Source organism: Callithrix jacchus, chromosome 18 (assembly GCF_049354715.1).
Source record: "Callithrix jacchus isolate 240 chromosome 18, calJac240_pri, whole genome shotgun sequence".
NCBI lineage: Eukaryota > Metazoa > Chordata > Mammalia > Primates > Cebidae > Callithrix > Callithrix jacchus.
This window is the reverse complement of record NC_133519.1, coordinates 40,794,613-40,816,644: the sequence shown is the minus strand read 5'-3', so window position 1 is coordinate 40,816,644 and position 22,032 is coordinate 40,794,613. Positions and strand designations below refer to the sequence as shown.

Sequence of the window (22,032 nt, the reverse complement as noted above, 5' to 3'; positions counted from 1 at the left end):
TTAACAGCTTCTACTTACAATTGTGAGAATTAAACCACTTAATACAGGTGCAGAGTGCCAGGCACGTATGTTTATGAATGGATGCACTTAGCAGAAATTCGGTTGAGAATAGCGGTTGTTTTTCAGAATTTTAAGATCTTTGTTCCATCACTTTAACCCCCACACTCTGGGAGCGATCCTTTCCCTAGGGTCAGGCTGAAAGTTTGCCAGATTGGAATTTAGTCTGCTGGGTCACAGAGCCAAGGGCCCAGGCTTCAAGGTGATGCTCCACTTCTGAGCACTTTAGGCCGCCCACGTTTTGTTTTGTAAGAATCCCGGCCGGGTGCGGTGGCTCACGCCTGTAATCCCAGCACTTTGGGAGGCCGAGGCGGGTGGATAACGAGGTCAGCAGATGGATATCAGCCTGGCCAACATGGTGAAACCCCGTCTCTACTAAAAATACAAAAACAGCTGGGCGGGTGGCGCCTGCCTGTAACCCCAGCTACTCAGGAGGCTGAGACCGGAGAATCGCTTGAACTCGGGAGGTGGAGGTTGCAGTGAGCTGAGATCGCGCCATCGCGCTCCAGCCTGGCGACAAAGCGAGACTTTATCTCAGAAAGAAAGGAAAGAAAGAGAGAGAGAGAGAGAAAGAAAGAAAGAAAGAAAGAAAGAAAGAAAGAAAGAAAGAAAGAAAGAGAGAGAGAGAGAGAGAGAAAGAGAAAGAAAGAAAGAAAGAAAGAAAGAAAGAAAGAAAGAAAGAAAGAAAGAGAGAGAGAGAGAAAGAAAGAAAGAAAGAAAAGAAAGAAAGATCCCAAACTGGCCCTTGGAGCATGGGAAGTCGTGCTTCTCCGAAACCACTGAGTTCTGGAGACCCCGCGGCCTGTCGCCCTTTCCCCGCAGCCTGAGCTGATTCCTGGAAGACCCGCGCCTTCCGGAGCCGCAGGCCGCGGAGCTCACAGGAGCATCGGAGCAGAGCATCTGGCGAGGGGCAGCCGGCCAAAACGCCGCGTTCCTGGTGACTGCGTTTCCCTGGCAGGCACGAGTTCGCGGCTCGGCGGCCGCGGCTCTTCCGGGGCCGAGGGCTGCAGAGCGTGAGCCGACGTGTGTGTCCTGCGCAAGCCGCTGATGGCGCCACCGAGCCCGGGGCGGCGAGCTGCGGATATTTGCTGCTCTATTTTAAGATTCCCTGTCCTGTCTGTTTCCGAGCAGTTGTCACTTGGTCAGAGGAAAGGGAAAGCGGGGGTGGAGACAATGAGGCCCGAGCCTCTGGAGCTCCTTACCGCTGGGTGGAAATTCCCATCCCTTGTGGAAGACAAGCGCGGGCCCCTCTCCCAGGACTCCTCTGCCCCCTCCCCCAAAACAGTGATTCAATTCTTCCCTGGTCACGGCAGTCTCGCTCATGTTAATAACAAAAATAAGGACAGTGCCGCACTATCTGCATAACATCTCAGACTTTGCAGAGGACTTTAGCACTTCTCAACACTTTCCTGCTTTTTTTTTGGAGATGGAGGTGCGATCTCAGCTCACTGCAACCTCCGCCACCTGGGTTCAAGCAATTCTTCTGCCTCAGCCTCCCGAGTAGCTGGGACTACAGGCGCAAGCTAACTTTTTTGTATTTTAGTAGAGACGGGTTTCACCATGTTTCCCAGGCTGGTCTTGAACTCCGGAGCTCAGGCAATCCGCCCGCCTTGGCCTCCCAAAGTGCTAGGATTACAGGTGTGAGCCACCGCGCCCAGCCTCAAACACTTTTCTTCATTTCTTGGCCAAGACCCATTATTACTCCCTGTTTCCAAGTCAGAAAACAGAGGCACAGAGAGCTTAGTGATTGGACGTAGTCACACAGCCAGGTAACCATAGGACCAGTCACAGACGCTGGATCTCCTGAGTTTTAAACTACGGTGTCATTCAGTCCATAGCCATTTATGGTCTTTCCTCCCGGCCTCGGCACCTTTCCTGTGCCCAAGAGCTTCTGTGTTATAGAGAATGAAGCACCAAAACATAGTGTAATAACTCTGGTATCTTCCCACTTTGGTGGCTTACTGATTCTCAAGTACAGCCTCATCTGAGAGGACATTCAGGTGTGCAAACAGTTACTGAGTGCCTACTGTGTGCAGCTACTGTACTTTTACACAGCCTATGGGAGAAGTTTCTTAGCAGACAGTTAGAGTGAAATGTGATAAAGTTGTTGGTAAATGCACAGTATTAGGGAAATAGAGAAAGAGGTAATCCACATGGTCACCGGGCAGCCTTTACAGCTTTTCCCACAACTTTTTATTATACAGATTTTCAGGCATGCAGAATATTTGAAAGATTGTCACAATGACTACCACTTCCATTCAACCAGTGTAGAATGTAGATAGAAAGAAAGATAGAGATATTGCCTCAGAAGCAAAAGTTTTTCTCTCCCCTTTTCTTGCATTCCTCTATCAGTCTCATGCTCTCATAAGACCAGCCCTAGGAACTAGAATCCCCCCTTCTCCAAGGCAGCCCTAAAAACTAGAACCCCTTTTCCCCAGAGCCAGCCATAATACCTAAAATTATTGTTCTCACTTTATCTTCATCTTTCAGCGTAAAAACTGTCCATGAAGAAATGATTGATCTACATTGTTTGATTGTAGCTCATGAGACCGCTGTTCCAGAGAGGGTCCTGCCCCACACCCAGAAGGAAAGCATGAGAAAGAAAATGTCTTGGGCCCCTCCAAGCTGGAGACTGCTCAGGGCCTCCTATTCTATTCAAAGTCATCCCTCTGCTCACAGAGACAGCAGAGATAGATGCAGATTCTGATTGCCTCTTTTGGAAAGACTTATGGGTAACTCAAAAGAATGCAGCCATTTGTCTGTCACCTACCTGTGACTTGGAAGGGAGTCTTGCTTTGAGCTGTCTCCACCTTTCTGGACGGAGCTAATGTGCTTCTTACATATATCGATTGATGTCTCATATCTCCCTAAAATGTATAAAACCAAGCTGTGCCCCGGCCACCTTGGGCACATATCATTACTTCCTGGGGCTGTGTCACAGGCTCATCCTCAACCTTGGCAAAATAAACTTTCTAAACTGACTGAGACCTGTCTCAGATTTTCTGGGTTCACAAAGGAATGCATGCTCAGAGAGGCCAAGAAGAATCCAGACCCACAGGCCTTGCTTGGTTTCCCCACTGGTTCTATTAGCATTAGATCATCCCCTTTTTGTCCAATTATTTCTATGTGGCTGTCCATATTTTGTTGTACCTAAGCATAAAAGTGGACAATTTCAGCCGGGCATGGTGGCTCATGCCTGAAATCCCAGCACTTTGGGATGTCAAGGTGAGTGGATCATAAGGTCAGGAGTTTGAGACCAGCCTGGCCAACATGGTGAAACCCCGTCTCTACTAAAAATACAAAAATTAGCTGGGCATGGCAGCAGATGCCTGTAGTCCCAGCTTTTCGGGAGGCTGAGGCAGGAGAATCACTTGAACCCGGGAGGTGGAGTTTGCAGTTAGCCAAGATCGTGCCACTGCACTCCAGCCTTGGGAACAGAGCAAGACTCCATCTTAAAATAAAAAAAAGTGGACAATTTCCACTGTGTCTTTGGGTCTTCATTCAGAAGGCTCCTGTGTACTCGCATAAAATAAATTTGTGTGACTTTTATCCAGCCTCATGTCAGTGATTTTCAGTGAACCTCCAGGGAGCCAAGGGCCTTGTCCTTAGTAAGATAAGGAGAGTAGCCTCAGGGTCAAAGGCTGCTGAAAGCCACAGTACCTAGGCCCTCATTAAACTGCACCTAGGCAGCTGAAGGTCCTTTCCTCTGCCCCCTGCCACCCCTCCCAAGATGTGAAGATTAGACTGAACTGTAAGAGAAGGTAAACATTCATTTTACAAATTCTCTTGGAGCTGGGAATGTGAGTGTTTCAGAACTCAGAGCAGGAAAGAACTTTCTGTGACTCTGGGAGCTGGGGCTGGAGGAAGTCTGCAGCATAGGTAGCTCATGCATGGACACTGCAGTCAGATGACCCGGTACCAAATCGTGGCACCATCCTTCCGTCCCTTCCTCCCTTAACCTCTCTGTGCTTCAGTTTCCCCAGCTATAGAAGAGGGTCAGAGGACCTTCTTCAGAGGTTACCCTGAGGACTAGATGACATGAGGACCATAGTAGCTACAGATGTAGAGCACAGAAGAAGTGTGCACACCAAATGTAAGTGACTTGTCATTGTGCTTACTGCAGCCAGGGTGTTTGGGACGCCTGGGGACTTGGATCCAGAAAGTTCCCCTGTGGTCACACTTGAAGCAGCACAGCTAGATGGCTGGTGGAGGAGGCGTGGCTCACCCAGGCTCAGTCACACAGCTCACCGCGTGTGCCCCCCTTGCTCAAATGTGTGGGGCCTATTAGGGAGAGCTCATTTCTTTCTCTGCAAAAACATCATGCACCCCCTGCTGTGCTCTTCCCTCTGTCCACCTGGGCCTGTTTCTAGGACAGCTGCTGTGTCAGGGACTGAGGGCCTGGGAGCTTGTGAAAGGACCACCTGTTCCATTGCTTTCTCCCACCCTCCTCCCCCGCCCCTACTCTTCCAGCCCAGCCTCCCAGCTGCTCACACATCACACCACGTTTCTCCCTCTTCTCAGGTGTTGTGAGCACATTGTGAGAGGCACGCTCCCTTCCAGCTTGTCGCCACATTACAGCTAGTGTTGGTGCTTTTTTTGAGCCACTCCTGTTTTCCTATAAAATGGTTTTTCTTCTGTGCCGCTGCACCAGACTGTACCACCCCCACACCCCGCTCTCGGTGTTGACACGGGGACTCATGGACGGTGACTCAAAGAAGGAGGGGGGACCCCACAGAAAGTAGGTCCTTAACTCCCAGGAGATGACAAGGCCCCTCCCATGCCTCTGACCTGACGTCTCTGCACATCTGTGTGATATTCACATGTTGGGGCTTGCTGTTCCTGGGGTCCTTATGTCTCATCTGGGGCCTAGGTAAGCACCTAAAAATCTCTGACTACAACAAGGAGGAGAAATGGCCTGAAGTAGCAGCCAAGGTCCAGAGGGAGAGATGCTCAGAGGCTAGGGGACAAGGGGACAAGGCATTGAATAGCCCCAGGGTTGGACCTTGTGGATACAATTGGGTTTCCATCCTGGCACTCCTGTTTACTAAGTGTGTCACTGTGGGGAGATTGCTTACCCATGAATGTCTGTTTCCCATCTGTACAGGTGGCATCTGTAAGGCCGTAAGCCTCGTGTTGGATCATGGGAGGCCCTAAAAATGGCAATTTCCTTTTTTCTAAGTTAGGGCCTAGGGGAGGACCAGACATCAACCTCCCAAGCTGGCTGAAATCGTCCTACTATCCGACACAGAGCTGGGGTCTCCCTAGTACCTGCTGCTCTGGAGTTCCTAGGAGAGGAAGAGGAAGGAGGCAAGGTAAGCTGGGGGCTTTTCACACTCAAGGCCTCCAGAGGGGTAGGGAGGATTGGCACAGGTGCCATGTTCGTTTGGTGTCTTGCTTTCAACTCTAGCTGGGCCCTGGAGCCACCGACGTCTGCTCGACCCTTCCCTGATTTTGCTCCAGTTTGCTCTGCACTGGGAGACTGTAAGCCTCAGGGGGAGGGGAGCGTAAGGGGGCTGTAGAGTGATAAGTTTCAATGCATAATTCAGCCCTCCTGGGACCCATTTCCAGAAAGTGGACTGGCTGAAGTTTGGCTGAGAAAGCCTGCAATCCAAGGATCTGGGTGAGGCAGCGTTGACAGTTAATGTCCAAGGACAGTCACCGTATCTGGAGTGGGGTTCATCCACTCATTATTTAGTGGAGTGCCTCTATTGTATCAGACACTGCGCTAGGCACCCCGATTTGGGCCTCCAGGCCTCCCTGATGCCATTTTAGACCTGTCTAAGTAAGCACCCACATCTCAAAGGCAGCTTTGGAACGGAGGAGAGAACAATGAATGTCTTTGGAAACAGAGGTAGTCTGATTTGTTGGGTTTTCCAAGAAATGAGGTTGAGTGGCTACTCATAGAGGTTTCCCTCTGTGAAGGTCTTTCAGTTCCAGTTCCCTGTCCCTACATACCACACACACACACACACACACACACACACACACACACACCCTCTGAGAGTAAAACAATGTTCCCTCCCCACCTAGTCCATATACCATGTTCTTCCATTGACGTAACAGGCCGAAGAGCAGACTGCTTTCCTCTTGCCCACAGTGTCACCCATCAGCACTGGCTGTGGTCTTGGCTAGAGTATACAGTACGGGGAGCAATGGTCAGAATCCCTCCTCTACTCCCAGATTAGTGGTGGCACCTGTTAGATTTCTTCCGGTGCTCATTTACTGCTGGATATTGAGGCACCATCTGGGGTGCAGTCCCTGTCTGACTTTCCCGTTCTAAAATAAAGAAGGGCTCAATCCTCAGTTTGCAAAGGACTACGGGATGGGAATATAAACATCACCTCCTTTCAGTCATTTGCAAATCCCAGGCCTTATATTTTCCCCCACTCTAATCTTTCTGGCTGGCTTCCCAGGGCCTTGGAAATTATTAAATGAGAAAAATGCAGATTCTAATAAGCCTTGTTTCTAAGTCTTAGTGAATGGAAATGAGATGCTCTCAGAAAAATGACTTTTGTGACAAAAGCGACGAAGGCCATTTCGGAGGAGGTGTGGTGAGAAAGAGGAAGATATTTAGAAACTCCGGCTTCTTGGGTAACTCTTACTTTGGAAATGGAAGTGTTAGGATGAGATGGGCCCATTTATTGCTGATGATTTACTTGGTACTTTAGGACATGCAACAACGTGATGGCGAGGGTGGGCAGGGGTGGGCGGGGGTTTGCAGGTGAGAGTGGAGACAGCACGGGCTGGCGAGCACAGGGAGAGGTGGATGAGGCTGGATGCTGGCAGGCAGGGAGACGTTGGGAGCCTGGAGGCAGGTGGCTTGTTATGTTATGGGGTGGGGACCAGTGGACCTTACAGCCAGGCAGATATGCTCACAAACACTAAGACCTGGGCCTGGGAAGGGCTGAGCCAGCATGTGAAAACCAGGAAAGCATAAACCTCAGAGGGCCAAGGGCCATCCCCCAGCTCTCAGGGTCCCAGGAGGTTGGGGAGAAACAAAGGTGCTTGGGCTCTGACGTGTCCTGAAGATTTTGGGAGCTGCCCCTGGGCTCCCTCCCAGCTGGGACCCAGGCTTTTCCATGAGCAAAGGAAGATGGGACTGCCTCGGCTGGAAAGGGTGGCAGGGGAACACAGAACTAAACTCTGAATTGTTCTGAAAAAACAGAAACAAAAAAACCCAGATTCTGACTGAGGAACATTAGCAGAGAAAGGGACTCTCCACAGCCACACTTGGGAACTGTATACACAAGGGACTGGAAAGTGAAGCAGCAGAAAAATCCAGAGCCCGTGACGACATCACAGCTAAGGGCAAAGATGGGAAGTGGAAAATGTGAATGGGGAGAGAGGAATGGAGTGAGGAAGAAAGAGAGGATACAAGGAGACAGAGCTGCAGAAGACAGCAGGATGAGCTGGAACATTGCGCCATGATTCCCCAAGGACGTGTTTCATTCTTCTCATAGCAAGCCAATTCTGAGTTCCAGAAAACACCACATGGCAAGCCCACACAGTATTTGCTTAGGAACACAGGTCTTGGAGTTGGACTATCTGAAATGGAAACCCAGTTCCACCACTTGCTAGCTTTGTGGCCACAGGCAGCTTACTTAAGCAATCTTCGTTTACTCAATGTAAACAGCGTTTACTCAAATGTAAAATGGGGAAAATCCATTCCTCATCTTGTGCATGTAATTGTGAGCATCAAAAGAGATACTTCAAGTCAAAGCATACAGAACAGAGCCTGGCACATAGTAAGTGTTCGATAAACGTTAACTTTTCTTATTTGTGTCAAAACAGAAGCCGTGTATCCAGCCAACATTTATGGAACATATGCAGAGCTGAGCATGGCGACGGGGCTGAAGACAAGAAAAAGAATACCAAGTCAATGGTCCCTGCCCTCCAGGAGCACACAGAAGAAACAGACTGTAAATGGATTCTGAGAGTACAGGGCAACAGGGATGGCTCAAAGGAGGCCTGGCCAACTCTGCAGATGGGGTGAGGTGGGGGGAATTAGGGTGGTATGAACTTCCGGGACTGAGACTAGCGGTCGCCTCTGTCTGGGGGAGGACTTTGCTGGAGCAGGCATGAAGGAGTGGTGGAAGCCAAAGCTTGATTCCATGTTGGTTACATGGGTGTATACATTTGTCAAAACTCACTGAATTGTACTCTTAAGATTTTTGCATTTTATTATATGTAAATTACATCTCGATATGTAAGTAAAATCAGTTTATTGAAAAAAAATTTTTTTAAATGAGTGGTAGAGGAAGGGGAAGTACCTTCAGGCCAAGATAATTTTATGTTCAAGGGTTTGTGGGTATAAGGCAGCATGGTGCCCAGGGTAATGTGCCAATTGCTGAGTTTGGCTGGAATTTAGGGCGTATAAAGGATGTGAGAACAAGTGGTTAGAACCTTACATGCCTTACAGAGGAGTCTAGACATCGTCCTCCAAGTCTAGGTTTGTGGGGAGTGCGGAGGGAGGGAAAAGAAGAAGCCAGAGAGGACCAATACAGCAGCAAGGCAAGCTGCACCAATACCCTAGACACTAATCAGGAAAAAGTCACTTCCTACATCCAGGCTGAACTTGGTCAACTTCTCCTGCCCAGGAGGAGAGGGTGCCCAGAGTGTTTGTCATGAACCAGCAGGGAAATGTCCCCAGTGATTGTCTATTTCACTTCTGCTGGAGATGATCACTGCTTCCTCATTCAGCGGCCTCAGGATATACTCTTAAATCTAAAAGTGGCATCCAGTTGTGTCCCACAACCCTAAATGCTTCTGCAGCATTTAATAAAAGGTTTAGTTTTTCTGCACCTTTGCTGTACCTCCAAATGACAGCAGCTTTTCCTGTTTCTTTAGCTTCTTTCTTCCTCCTACCTCTCCTGCTTCTCACTAGCTACCACAAATCCATCACTTTTTTTCAATACTGTCAACCCTCTCTGATCGGCCTCTTCCCTTGGCATCTGTTTCTGTGACAAACAACAGTTTCCTTTCACTTTCCCTGCTCCCCACAATGCAGTTCTGTTTCCTTAGCCAGTATATAAGGTCCTTGAATTCATACATGTCAGTATATAAGGTCCTTGATGTCGAAAAAGCTATTGTCTTCCCATCAACTTGAGAATATAGTAAATTCTTAAGAAATGTTATTTGTAGATTGATGATTGAATTTGGAGGATCGAAACCACTGTGGGGATCATCTGAACTGAATCAGAAAAATGGAGGAAGTGTTCTCATTTCCCCTTATTATTTTCAGTAGACAAAGATCCCCACCTAGACTTCTGCCTCCATGGAAAGGGTGGTGCTGGGGGTGGGGGCTGAAGAAGATGAAAGGCAATATGGCTGGGATGCTATGGGAGATTTAATCTTGACCACAGCTTTGCCCAGATTGCTGACCCCAGACGACCCAGGGTGCAGAGCCACGCCCCCATGCCGCCATCCATTAAAGAGATCACAGCTGCTCTGGGAGTGCTGGGCAAAAATGAGGTCAGGTTTTGTCAAAGCCAGTGAAATTCACAAGCCAGCTCAACTCGCTGGATTTACAGCAACTGTCAAGTCATCCTGCATTACCAAAACTGCAGATATGAACCGACCTGCTGGGAAGAGAATTTGGGATAAACTGTGAACTTCAAAAAGTTTCTGCCTGGAAACTGAAGAGGTTACCATGGCAACGAAGAGGCAGGTTGAACTCGGAGAGGGACGTTCATCTGCAGTAGGGAGCTTTGTGCTCTCAGATTTGCTGGTCTGTGCACTGTGCATCAATTCCTTTGTTTCTTTTGCAATGGCGTGATCTTGGCTCACTGCAACCCCTGCCTCTGGGTTCAAGCAATTCTCCTCCCAAGTAGCTGGGATTCCAGGCCCCCACCACCATGCCCTGCTATTTTTTGTATTTTTAGTAGAGACGGGCTTTAGCCATATTGGCCAGGCCGTTTCGAACTCCTGACCTCAGGTGATCTCCCTGCGTCAGCCTCTCAAAGTGCTGGGATTATAGGCACGGGGCACTGTTCCCAGCCTCATTTATTTTGCTTTCTTTACCAGAGCAGGGGAAAATACTAGCTCAGAAATTGGGAGACAGGGTCCAATTCCAGCTATTTCCAGTTCCAGCACATTTGACTAAGAGTGCCTCAGATACTTTAAGTTTTGTTGTGTGTAGGCAAAACGAAAATTAAAAACTCCCTCTGGCTATTTGCAGAAATGCAGAAAGGATGGGAAGGTTTGAGATCTCCAAATAATTATTTTATTGTTGTCACGTGACCATGCCCAGGGTGATCCAAACGTGGTGCTACTGAGGATGAAACTGGGTTTGATCCACCCATCAGTTCACATCTGTCAAATGGAGAAAACTGTCTCACAGACAACACCTACCTCCCAGCTGCATGGTAAAAGCAGGCCTTGAGGCCTGAGCTGCAGCAGGTCAAACGACCTTCACCTGGTGACCAACTTTTCTGGCACACTGCCCCGCTGATGGGGCTGGAATGAATGAAGCTGCCAGAGAAACACAGATGTTCAAAAGGCATCCTTCCATTGTCTGCACTCCGTGGCTCTGCTCCCAACCCTTGTTCATCAGCAATCCCTGCCCCAAACCATCCCAGCCCTGCACTTGTGAGATAGGAAGAACGAGAGCCTAGGTTGGCAAGACGGGGCGAGGGTGGGATGCTGGCAACTGAGATAGTGCTGCAACAGGACTGTTGTCCCAAACCCCTATTGACTCCAGTGGGGATGGCACCATGTTCAAGAGGCCAAAGAAGAGACCCAGAGCCGCCAAACAAGACATGAGGTTTTACTGGGGGCTGACATACAGAGGAGAGAGTTCACCGTCAGCAGACTGGACAGGAGAACCTCAGATCCCAGAAGCAGCAGGCTGGGCAGGGGAACCACAACTGTTTGCAAAAGGCATGCAGTTTATATAGCATTTCCCTTTAGCACCCTTCCTTAACAGCTTCCACCTGGCAACCTTCATTCAACCCAGACTCAGGGCCTCCATTCCCTGTATGGCTCATGTTCCATGGGTCGAGTCAGGGGCTCAGGTGTTCCTCATCGACAAGGAATGACTCTCCAGGTTGGCTACTCTGGGTTCCTGAGCTTGGAGCACACATCAGGTGTGTCACCACACAGCGCCATTCTCAGAGTATACTTCAGTTATTGCTACCAGGTGTGTTTGCCACACGGGAAGGAGCTGCTGCTGTGCCTGCCTCTGTTCTCCACTAATTAACCAAGAGGTTTGGGAAGGGTAACAACTGTGTCAAGTGGTATGTGCCTGTAGTCCCAGCTATTTGAGAGGCTGAGGCGGGAGGATCTCTTGAGCCCAGGAACCAGGGATTTGAGACCAGACTGGGCAACATAGCAAGATCCTACATCTGAAAGCAACAAAAAAGCCCTCTGCAGAGTGCTGAAGTTTTGACTAACTGGGTCAGCTTCTACAGGTCCTGGTTCAACAGCAACTCTGTGTTGACAAATGGCCCCTCAGTGTCTTGTGATTTTGGCCTCTCTTGCTCCAGTGGCCTCAACCACGACCTCACAGGTCTCACCTTACCCCATTGTGGTTTTTTCCCTTTCCTTCCCTTACTGCTTTTTCTCAGCCTTCTCACTGAGCCCTCTTAGGTGGGGAACCTGTTTTTCCCTTGCTTCTCTTTTCTTACCCTTGGCTTCCAGGAACATAGAGCAGGCCTTGCTGGGGAATAGCAACTCTTAGATGTCCCTTATGAAATAAAATCCTATACTATATTCCAAGAGGCACAAAAGCCCACTGTTTTTCCTTATTCCTAGCAATCCCAGTATCCTTATTAAGTAAAACTGAAAGCTATTGTAACATTTGTTGAGTGCTGACTACGTATTGAGCACTGTTATATAAGCACCTTTTATGCTGTCATGGATGCTGTGCTGTGCCACCCAGTCTTGGGGACTGTGGTCATCATTCCCCAGGGTGTTAGTCTCTCCCAGGAATGCTCTTGACAAAGGGAGCTGCCTTATGATTAAGCTGTCTCCTTGGGCAGCTGTATGGAATGATGGTCTTTATGGGGTCACCAGGGCCTGTCCTCTTGCTTCAGTAGACAGTTCCAAAGGGCCAGCTGAGCTTCAGGCCATTCCCTGGAAGCCGCTGGGGTCTCTCTTGAAATGGCATGGCCTTCAACTCCTCCCTCTGTCCAAACCTGCTTCCTTTACTTGCTCTCAATTCTGAACGCTCTCCCCAGTAAACCCCCTGCACGCAAGCCTCTGCCTCAGAGTCTAGTTCGTAGGAACTCAAACTAAGAATTAATTTATTTGGTTCTCACAACCACCTTATGAAATAAGTTGTTCTCTTCCTAGAGACAAGGACATGGAGGCACAGAAAGGTTAAGCAGTTTGCCTAGTCTCCCATCAGTGACTGGCAGAGCCGTGACTGGAAACCTGAAAATCTAACTCTAGACCCTGTACTCTTACCCTCACATGCAGCCTCTTAATAGCAATCCCAAAGGGAACTGAGGGGTGTTGGGGGAGGATGTAATGCCTTTATGGGAAGGTGAGGAGAGAGGCAGGGCATTTATTACCTTTATCTCAGAGATGGAGACACTAAGGTAGCAACTGCTTAAACCCAGGATGGTCCACCAGTTATAGCTGTGACTGGATTCTAACCTTTTCGGGTGCAGGGTTGGGGGGGGGGCCGTGCGGGGAAGGGGAGGGGGTGCAACAGAAAAAGAATGATAAATTCACATTTGAATTTGGGAGTCAACACCTACTAACTGAACATCTTTGAGCAAGTTATTTAATATGAGTCTTAGGTTATGTGCCTGGCACATAGTAGGTGTTCAACAAAATCATCAACCCATCCCTGTCTGTCATCTCCAACTGTGATCTTGGGAAAGTTTCTTTAGCTTTCTGATTCTCACCTGTTTCAACTATAAAATGGAGATGATGATGAAGAAGAGCTTACTTAGGTCCGTGTCCATCGATCGGGGTAAGAGCCCCGTAAATGGTACTTATCGGTATAATCGGATGCTGTTTTGCCCCAGCGTGCACCCTGTGCGCCGTCCTTCAGGACCCAGCAGGCTCAGACTTGCCTGGGATCAAAGCCCCGCGTGCCTCCCGGACCCACCACCCCCATGCAAACCCTCCCAACACGACACCGCTGCGTGAGTTTCCTGCTGTTACTACAGGTCGGCGGGTTTTTTTCCCTAGGAAACTGGGTGCGCACGTCTCATCCCCGTGCCAATCCTCTTGCCGCTTCTCCTTCTCCACGCGGCGCCCTGCGGGCGCAGGGTGCAGCGCCGCGTGCTCCAAGATGCAGCGAAGCTGAGTCCGGCACGGTCTGGCTGCTGGCCCAGCCTCCGCCGTCTCGGCGCCCCGCCCCGCCCTCCGATTGGTCAGAGCGCCCCGCCCCGCCCCGCCCCTCCGAAGGGATAAACGCAGCGGCAGCGCAGCCTGGGCGCATGCAGGCTGCTAACCCCAACCCCAGCACACTAGCACCTGCTACTGCGCCTTTGCTTTCTCGCGCTCGAGGACCCTCCTGGAGCCCGCCACCATCCTGCCCACTACGTGCTGCCTTGCGCCCGCAGCCATGTGCCGCACCCTGGCCGCCTTCCCCAACACCTGCCTGGAGAGGTAAGGGGAGCTTGTCCAAATGCTTGTTGGAAGTCCCACCAACTTCTAGGGAGTGGAGCGGCAGGCCTGGGGACCTAGGTGGGCGCGGGTATGGGGCGCTAGAGACTTGAGAGGTAGAGGCGAACTTGATGCCACGTGCTCAGATTCCAGGAGCAGGGAGAAAGCAGGGGGAAGGGAAGCGAGGGCCTGCTGCTTGCTGCCATCCCCATCCTCTGACAAACTGCAGTCGTGCTCAGGTGACCTGCTGAAGAGCCGGCTGCAGGAAGGCCACGTTGACATTTCCAGGCAGAATGGAGCCTGCCCATTTCTTAAGCACTTGGTTTTCATTCCTCAGCCCAGAGCTAGGGGCATGGCCCCCTTTGCCCCTAGCAGGCAGGGAGATTTTTTTTTGTGGGGGGGGGGTCCCACTGTTGAGGGTGTGTCCATGTTTCAGAGAGCTACTCAACAGCTTCCAATTGTTACTGGCTGGCAAGGAAAAAGTAAAGATGAAGGCAGGAATCAGTTTCCACACAGTTCAGAAATACTTCTGAAAAGAATGCTGAGTTCTCTTCTGAATCAACAGGCATGAAGAGAGAGAGATCAGTGTGACTTTAGGATAAAGCCCATATATGCAGTGTGTGTATTACCCAGAAAGTGTAAGACCCACCACCGCATAGCTCAGACGGTGCTGTCGTCGTTTTGGGGTTGATGATGCTGTGAAGAGAAGCACATTTGGGCCCTGGGAACAACCAACAGTTCCCAGGAACTCTTGAGGCTAAAGTTTCAGTGGGGCCGCCCAGAACTCTTCTGGGATCCACAAACCTCTCCACACTGGCTGAGCAAATGAGAACCCTTTCACGTTTGTGATTTGTTTTCCAGAGCCAAAGAGTTCAAGACACGTCTGGGGATCTTTCTTCACAAATCAGATCTGGGCTCCAATACTGGGAGTATTGGCAAATTCGAGTGGAGCAGTAAACACGGCAAAGAGAAGTAAGTGTTGCTGACCAGCCCAGGGTTCCTAGTGGGAAGGGAGCGGGGAAAAGGAGGAGGGAAGTTGTCACGAGGAGGGAAATGCAAGGAGAAGCCAGGACATGCTAAGTGGACCTCGGCATCCCCTCTCTAGAGATTTTAGCGGGACTTGTCGCTGGTCTGTTATGACTACTTGGCTCATGGGTGAGTGGGTAGGTGGCTCCAGGGCTCCAAGTCCATCCACAGATGAGGGCACACAGGGCATGAATGTCTAGTTACCAGACTCTCCCACCTGGGCGTTCATTGCACATACGTCCGGGGCTAGGACGGTGTCCAAGACTGCTTGAAGTTTTTATTAATGACTCTAGCATGCGCCTTGCCTAGAAACCCTTTCATACTGGCTATCAACAGTACCAAACTCTGGAGTTATGTGTAGATGTCATCTCTATGAGCCCCAGTTTCCTTGGGGAGGTATACAAAACAAATCTTTGAGAGTCAGGGGAATCGAAATAACTTTGGGCAGAGAAGAGACAGCCTTAGAGATATTGACTGAGGACTAAGGAGTCCCTAACTTTGATTTCTGGTTGCTGAATTGCTCTCTAGAAAACACAGTGCTTACCCTAAGTCCAACTAAGAGTTTGAGGTGTCAGCTTCAACAATCACCAAGCAAGTCTTTGTGTGAATTTTACTCAACTTTCCATCAGAGTTCTGGCTAGAATTTGTGCTATGCTTTACTTTGTTGATTTTTTTTCTTACTTTCTTTTTTTTCCTTTTTCTTTTAGTAGAAACTTCTCAGAAGATGTGCTGGGGTGGAGAGAGTCGTTCGACCTGTTGCTGAGCAGTAAAAGTGAGTAGGAGCCTTTTGTGTCTGTCTGTGGGTGGCACGTGGGTACTCACGTGCTTTGGAGCCAGGCCCAGGACTGCTGAAAGCTTGGGCGGAATAATAGTAGTAGTAATAATAATAATAATGACCCCTAGTGTGCCAGCCTCTATTCAACGTACAAAGGCAGGTCCTTTGTTCAAGAAAATTATGTTTAAAAATAGGGCCATTAAGTGAAATTGCTGTCCTTTCTTTAGTTGCCTTCTGTCCCTTGTCTGACCTGTTTCCTCCTTTCTCCCACAACCCAGATGGAGTGGCTGCTTTCCACGCTTTCCTGAAGACCGAGTTCAGCGAAGAGAACCTGGAGTTCTGGCTAGCCTGTGAGGAGTTCAAGAAGATCCGATCAGCTACCAAACTGGCCTCCAGGGCACACCGGATCTTCGAGGAGTTCATATGCAGCGAGGCCCCTAAAGAGGTTAGAGCCCCGCCATGCATATGAATCTGCACCACCCTGCCTGCTCCTTCCCCTCTGAGAGTCTGGGCTAGTGGGGAGGAAGGTGTAGAAATAGAAGGGCCTTACTTGACACAGGGGTGAGTGGGCTTCTGTGGCCAGAGACTAGGAAAGCCAGACTCAATGCCACTCCTGGGTCTTCACCCTGTGACTCATGATGGGGCAAGATGGGTTGGCAGGATTTTTGGCTTCAGTCCATACCCACCTTTATAAACCCGTCCATTTTTAAAGGCTCAAAACACTCACCAACTGGAGAGAGAAGGTTAGCACGAGGACCTTACATAACCTGGCTCAGTCCCCAGGCTGACCTGCCTGAGGCTTGCAGGTCTGTGGTCTGTGATTTTTTTCTAAGTCTACTTCCCTCCTGGCCACTACGCACGGTGGCTGCATTCGATAAAGAACACAGCGCCACCTGGTGGAGAGATCAGAGTAATGCCTTACTTTTGTACCTTGTTTTTGTTTTCTGACCACTGATCGCTTCCACATAATTCGGTAAAGGTATTTTAAGCCCCAGTTATATTCAAGACACTTACAGTCGCTGTCTATGTCACAGTTAACTAAACAAAGTTCCTTACCTAGTGGAATTATATTTGAATGGGGGAAGATGCCAATAACGAACTAGACAAATATACGCCAGGGGATGAGCTTTGCACTCATAAAAACACAACAGGAAATGAGAGGCAGGGAGTCCCAGAGGTAGGGCCTGGGAGGAGTAAGGTTTTCCATTCTGCAAAGGGAAGTCAGGAGGGGGCTGTTTGACATGGTGACAACAGAGACATAGAAGAATTCAGGGAGGGAAGATCATTCTAACACAGGAAGCAGCAAATGCAGTCACAGATGAGGAAGCAGGCCTCTACAGAGCAGGCAGGAGCAGGAGATGATGTCAGACGGGAGGCAGGTGGCCAGTGTGGCCTCTGGGAGCCCAGTGGGCCCAGAAAGCTCTTTGGCACTTCCTCTGAAAGACAGGAGGAGACAACAGAGGTGTCTCTAAAGTGAGCTGGGTTTTAAAAGGCTCACTGTAGCTGCTGAGCAGAGAACGGACCATGGGGGTGGGGGTGGGTGGGGGGGGCGAGGTAGCAGAGGGACCAGGTAGGAGGCCCCAGTGCAAATCCCAGGAGAGCTGAGAGTGACTTGAAGTCGGGTTGCTTTAGAAGAAAGGGTGAAGGGGGTTGCATTTGTATACATTCCCAATAGAGCCTCATGTTCATTCTGTTAGTTCGGAGCGACTGGAGGACAGACACTGGGTTAGATGTGGGGACATGCCCAGAGCTGAAAAGCTAGTTAGTGATCAGCTCAGGAGCCCCTGCTTCCTGATACAGTATCTGATGCTCTTTCCGATGCCTGGCCCGCCGCTGTCCTCCCTCAGCATTGCCCACCCTCCTCCCCAACTCATCTGTGCATGACTCCTTCCTGCAGGTCAACATTGACCATGAGACCCGCGAGCTAACGAGGATGAACCTGCAGGCTGCCACGGCCACGTGCTTCGACACGGCTCAGGGGAAGACACATACCCTGATGGAGAAGGACTCCTATCCACGCTTCCTGAAGTCACCTGCTTACCGGGACCTGGCTGCCCAAGCCTCAGCCGCCTCTGCCCCTCCGTCTAGCTGCAGCCTGGCCGAGCCCTCACACACCTGAGTCTCCATGGCAGTGAGGAAGCCAGCCGGGAAGAGAGGTTGAGTCACCCATCCCTGAGGTGGCTGCCCCTGTGTGGGAGGCAGGTTCTGCAAAGCAAGTGCAAGAGGACAAAAGAAAAAAAAAGCACTCCAGCAGCCTGTTTGGAAAACAGCAGCCTCTCCTTCAGATACTGTGGGACCCATGCCAGAGAGGGGCTGCCACCTCCAGGACCTGTGAATAAGGGCTAATGATGAGGGCTGGTGGGGATCTCTGCGGGAAAAGGTGGTGCAGGGGTTAGCACCGGCTCTTGTTCTCACCGGAGAAGGAAGTGTCCCTCCTAACACTCCTGCGTGTCAGTCCGGCCTTGCAGTTACATCAGGGCCAGCACGCTTATGAGTTGTTTATACCTCAAACACTGGCCCGTGAGCCCTTTCCAAGTCAGTGGAGAGCCCTGAAAGGAGGCTCCCTTGAATCTGTCCCGGTGCTCTGGGTGGCCCCCTGCAGGTGGCCCTGACCCTGTGTTGCAGCAGGGGCCAGCTGTGAGCAGGCCCGTGCCGGGGGCCTCTTGCTGGATGCCCTCTCTGAGCCCTGGGCTGCCCTTGGAGGCAGGGCCCAGGCGAAGACAGTGTGGAGGCCTCAGGGAGTGGCTTTTCAGCTCTCATGCCTCGCAGCATGGAACGAGACAGAAAAGGATCTTAGGAGACAAATCTCTTGGCAGTCCCTGAGAGTCCTGCTGAAATCGAGCCAGTGTGTTTTGTGGGTATGAGAACAGGCAAAAGCAGATGCCCTGAGATTGAAGGGAGCCTCGTGTTTCTTTCCTGCCGACGTGACATGCACCATTGAAGTAGGCAGAGGTGGCACAGGACCATGGCGCCCTCGGACAGAGCGCAGAAGCTGCGGGGAGAGGCTGCTTGGAACCGCGGGACTGTGGGAAGTCAGAACCTGCTTGTCACCTCAGGGCATCACCGAATACACATTTCGTGATGGGAATCCTGCAGCAGAGCCCAGGCTGGGGAGGTGAATTACCCAGGGCAGCCCCCTTGTGGCCCAGGATAATCAACGCTCTTCTCTCTGCACCCTAGCTCCTCCAGGAGATTACTTAAGTGTATTGTATCGCTGGTTTTGTGCGATTGTCGTAGCGTGTTGTTTTTGTTATTTTGGTGCTGTTATTTATTATTGTAATTTCAGTTTGCCTCTACTGGAGAATCTCAGCAGGGGCTGCAGCCTGACTGTCTCCCTCTCTCCACCAGACTCTACCTCTGAATGTGCTGGGAACCTCTTGGAGCCTGTCAGGAACTCCTCAGTGTTTAAATATTTATTTATTGTGACAAATGGAGCTGGTTTCCTAGATATGAATGATGTTTGCAATCCCCACTTTCCTGTTTCAGCATGTTATATTCTTATAAAATAAAAACAAAAGTCAAATATGACATCCTGTCTCCAAGTGCTGTGTGGGACGGGAAGAGGGGAAGTGCCGGGAAGAGGGGAAGTGCCGGGGAGAGCTCTGGAGAGGAGCTGGCTTTGGGAATTCCACAGAACAGGCAGAAGCAGTGGGAGGGCTCAGTGTTCACCTGGGACCTGCCAGAGTCAAGAGAAGGGGATAGGTCCTAATGAGGGCTATTATGTTCAGTGACTCTTTAAGCTCATGACAGCCCAGCTTGTGTTGGGCTGTTGTGTGGATTGGACCAGGCTCAGCCCACTGTCATTTCAGAGCCCATATCTTTTGCCCACCTGACTGGGACTCAGCAGGAGCCATTCCCAATTCTGCCTATAACAGTGCAGGGGTCAGTGCCCCTTGGTCAAGTAGCAGGGCACCATCGGGGTCACTTTTGTAGCATTTTTACTTTTAAAAGTAATTTGTTATTACATCCAATGACAAATATTTCACAATTTATGTTCAAGAAATTATTATTCTTGTATAATTTCATCGAAGTATCTGAGATGAGGCACATTGAAGCCACTCTATACATGAGGCTGCTCCATTCCGTGGGCCTAGGGAATAAGGGTTGAGCTGTGCACGAAAGAATTTGGGGATAGGGAGACAGGCGTGATGGCTCCTGCCTGTGAGCACTGAGGGAGGGAGGCTGTGAAGGTGGATCACTTAAGCCCAGGAGTTCAAGACCAGCAAAGTCAAACATTAGCAGACGAGGTGGCACATGCCTGTTGTTCCAGCTACTTGGGAGGCTGAGGTAGGAAGATGGCTTGAGCTGGGGAGGTCAAGGCTGCAGTGAGCTGAGATCACTCTACTGCACTCCAGCCTGGGGGACAGAGTGAGACCCTGGGGGCAGGTGTGCAAGCATCGAAATCTGTTCTTCCTCTGCCAATTGGCTGCGTGCTCTCCTTTTCCATCCTATGAGTCTCTCTCATTTTTGTCTCATTACTACTACTTAAATTTTTTCCCTTCCCTCTTGAATGACCTGTTTCTATACAGATCTAGACCTGACATGGACCTTTATTTCTCCCATGTTGGTAGTCTGAGTAAAGCGATGGGACTTCAGGAACGTGGGGTAGAACACACCATCTAATCACATCTTAAGCACAGATCTAAGGAGTGATTCTGTGGACACCGGGGCAGGCCCTGCCCTCTGTTAGTCCTTACAGCAGCTCTGTGGAGTGGATCTGAACTCTATCATCCAGATGAGGAAACAAGCTCTGAGAGGGAAGGACATGCTGGGGGCAGCTGGCCAGTGAGTGGCAGAGCAGGTGCCTGAACTCAGTTATACCATGGGGGAGTCCAGTCTGTGAAAGATGATGGGTGGAGGAATATGACGGATGGGAGGATGGAGCAGAGGACCCAGGGAGACAGGGAGGTACTAACACTTGCCCTTTCCCACCACTTTCCTTCCATTTCCATGTCTTTAACATGCACGTATCGAGTGCATCAAAATCCCACGGACCCAAATGGGTGGGTCCAGCTTCTCCACAGGCTCAGGAGACTTCCTTAGAGGACTCTCTCACCCTCTTCAATCTGGGATACCACAATTTCGCGGCGGGTCTCCCTGCCCCAGCCTCTCCCTGTGCTGATTCATTTTCCAAGCTGTGCCAGTCTTCAGCTCTAATGCACAGATCTGAGCTCTCCGTGGCTATATTAAAACCCTTCAGTGGTTCACTTTGACTCTAAGATAAAGTCCAGCTTTAATCATGACGCACAAGGGGCTCTCTGACCTGACCCAAGTCCCTCTCCAGCCGCATCTCCTGCCTGGACGGCCTTCACTGTCAAGCTCTTTCCTTCTCATTTTTTGTGTGGCTGCACATGCTGTTCTGTCTGCTTAGAACACCTCTTCCTCCTCGTTTTTTAGAAAATATTGGGGGTTGAGCAGTGAGGAGGAGAATGTCAACATTCAAAATTCAGCAAAAACGTCTTCTCCTCCATGAAGCCTTCCCAGATATCCCCGTACAGAGTTAACCGCTCCCAACTTGCATGATTCTAAAACACACTGTCCTTACTTTCATTGTAGCACGTGTGGACTTTCTCCGTAACTTCTCTCTTCACCACTCTTGCTGTCCCATTACACCAAACTCTTCAGGGTCAGGGTCATATTATTCACCTTGGTGAGAGGGGGCAGAACAGGGCACAGCAAAGCTGTGGAGTCGGAACATTGGGTTGAAATCCTGGCCGTTCTGACAGAGCAAGATTGATGTAATAAATACATAGTTTAACAAATCAACCTAACAAAAATGTATAAAACCATTACACGGGTACAAAAAATATATATTAAACCTTTATGAAGGTTAAAATATTTTATTCCATTTCATTAAAAAAAAACACCTAAGACATTTCACAGTATTTTTAAATTTTATTTATTTATTTATTTTGAGACGGAGTTTCGCTGTTGTTACCCAGACTGGAGTGCAATGGCACAATCTCGGCTCACGGCAACCTCCACCTTCTGGGTTCAGGCAATTCTCCTGCCTCAGCCTCCCAAGTAGCTGGGATTACAGGCGCGCACCACCATGCCCAGCCAATGTTTGTATTTTTAGTAGAGACGGGGTTTCACCTTGTTGACCAGGATGGTATACTATAATTTTGAGATGGAGTCTCTATCTGATTTCCAGTACTTAGCACAGTGCCTTGTATACAGTAGGCATTAGTCAAGTCAAAAAGTCTTTAGACTTTTAGAAATGGCAGGATCAGAATTTGAACTCAGGATTCTAAATCTACTTTTTTTTTTTTTTAGTATAGCTGCTTCAATACCATATTTCGTCTGACGTTTAGAGCGTTCCAGAATTTCAGCTAATGAAATGGAAGGCTGGAGGCATTAAGTAAGCCAGTGTTTTACAGGGACCGTGGGATTCCTGCAAACCCAGGTCAGCCAACGCTGTTTTCAAATACGTGCCCTGTGACTGTGCAAGGCCGCTCGTCTTTCACCCTCTACTGCCTCACTGTGGCCATGGCAGGCAATGCAAGCTTTTAAAGTGGCTTCTTCCTTTGGAATTATACATCCAATGGCTTTAATTGGTTTCACTACAGTTTCATTTATGAATGCACTTTAATAAATGTGAAATTTTAATAGAA

At 49.7% G+C, this 22,032-nt stretch overlaps 1 protein-coding gene across 2 annotated transcripts; it reads left to right on the top strand.

Moving 5' to 3' along the window:
* The first annotated feature begins 13,446 nt into the window (after positions 1–13,446).
* Positions 13,447–18,946, top strand: RGS16 (regulator of G protein signaling 16). Of its 2 annotated transcripts, none has more exons than XM_008984881.4 (5): positions 13,447–13,620; positions 14,479–14,589; positions 15,354–15,415; positions 15,697–15,863; positions 17,316–18,946. In XM_008984881.4, the coding sequence occupies exons 1-5, from the start codon at positions 13,577–13,579 to the stop codon at positions 17,535–17,537; spliced, it is 606 nt and encodes a 201-aa protein (XP_008983129.1). In that variant the 5' UTR covers positions 13,447–13,576; the 3' UTR covers positions 17,538–18,946. The 2 variants fall into 2 exon arrangements, with proteins under 2 accessions (XP_008983129.1, XP_008983128.1); XM_008984880.4 differs by having other exon boundaries at positions 15,351–15,415.
* The last annotated feature ends 3,086 nt before the right edge of the window (positions 18,947–22,032 follow it).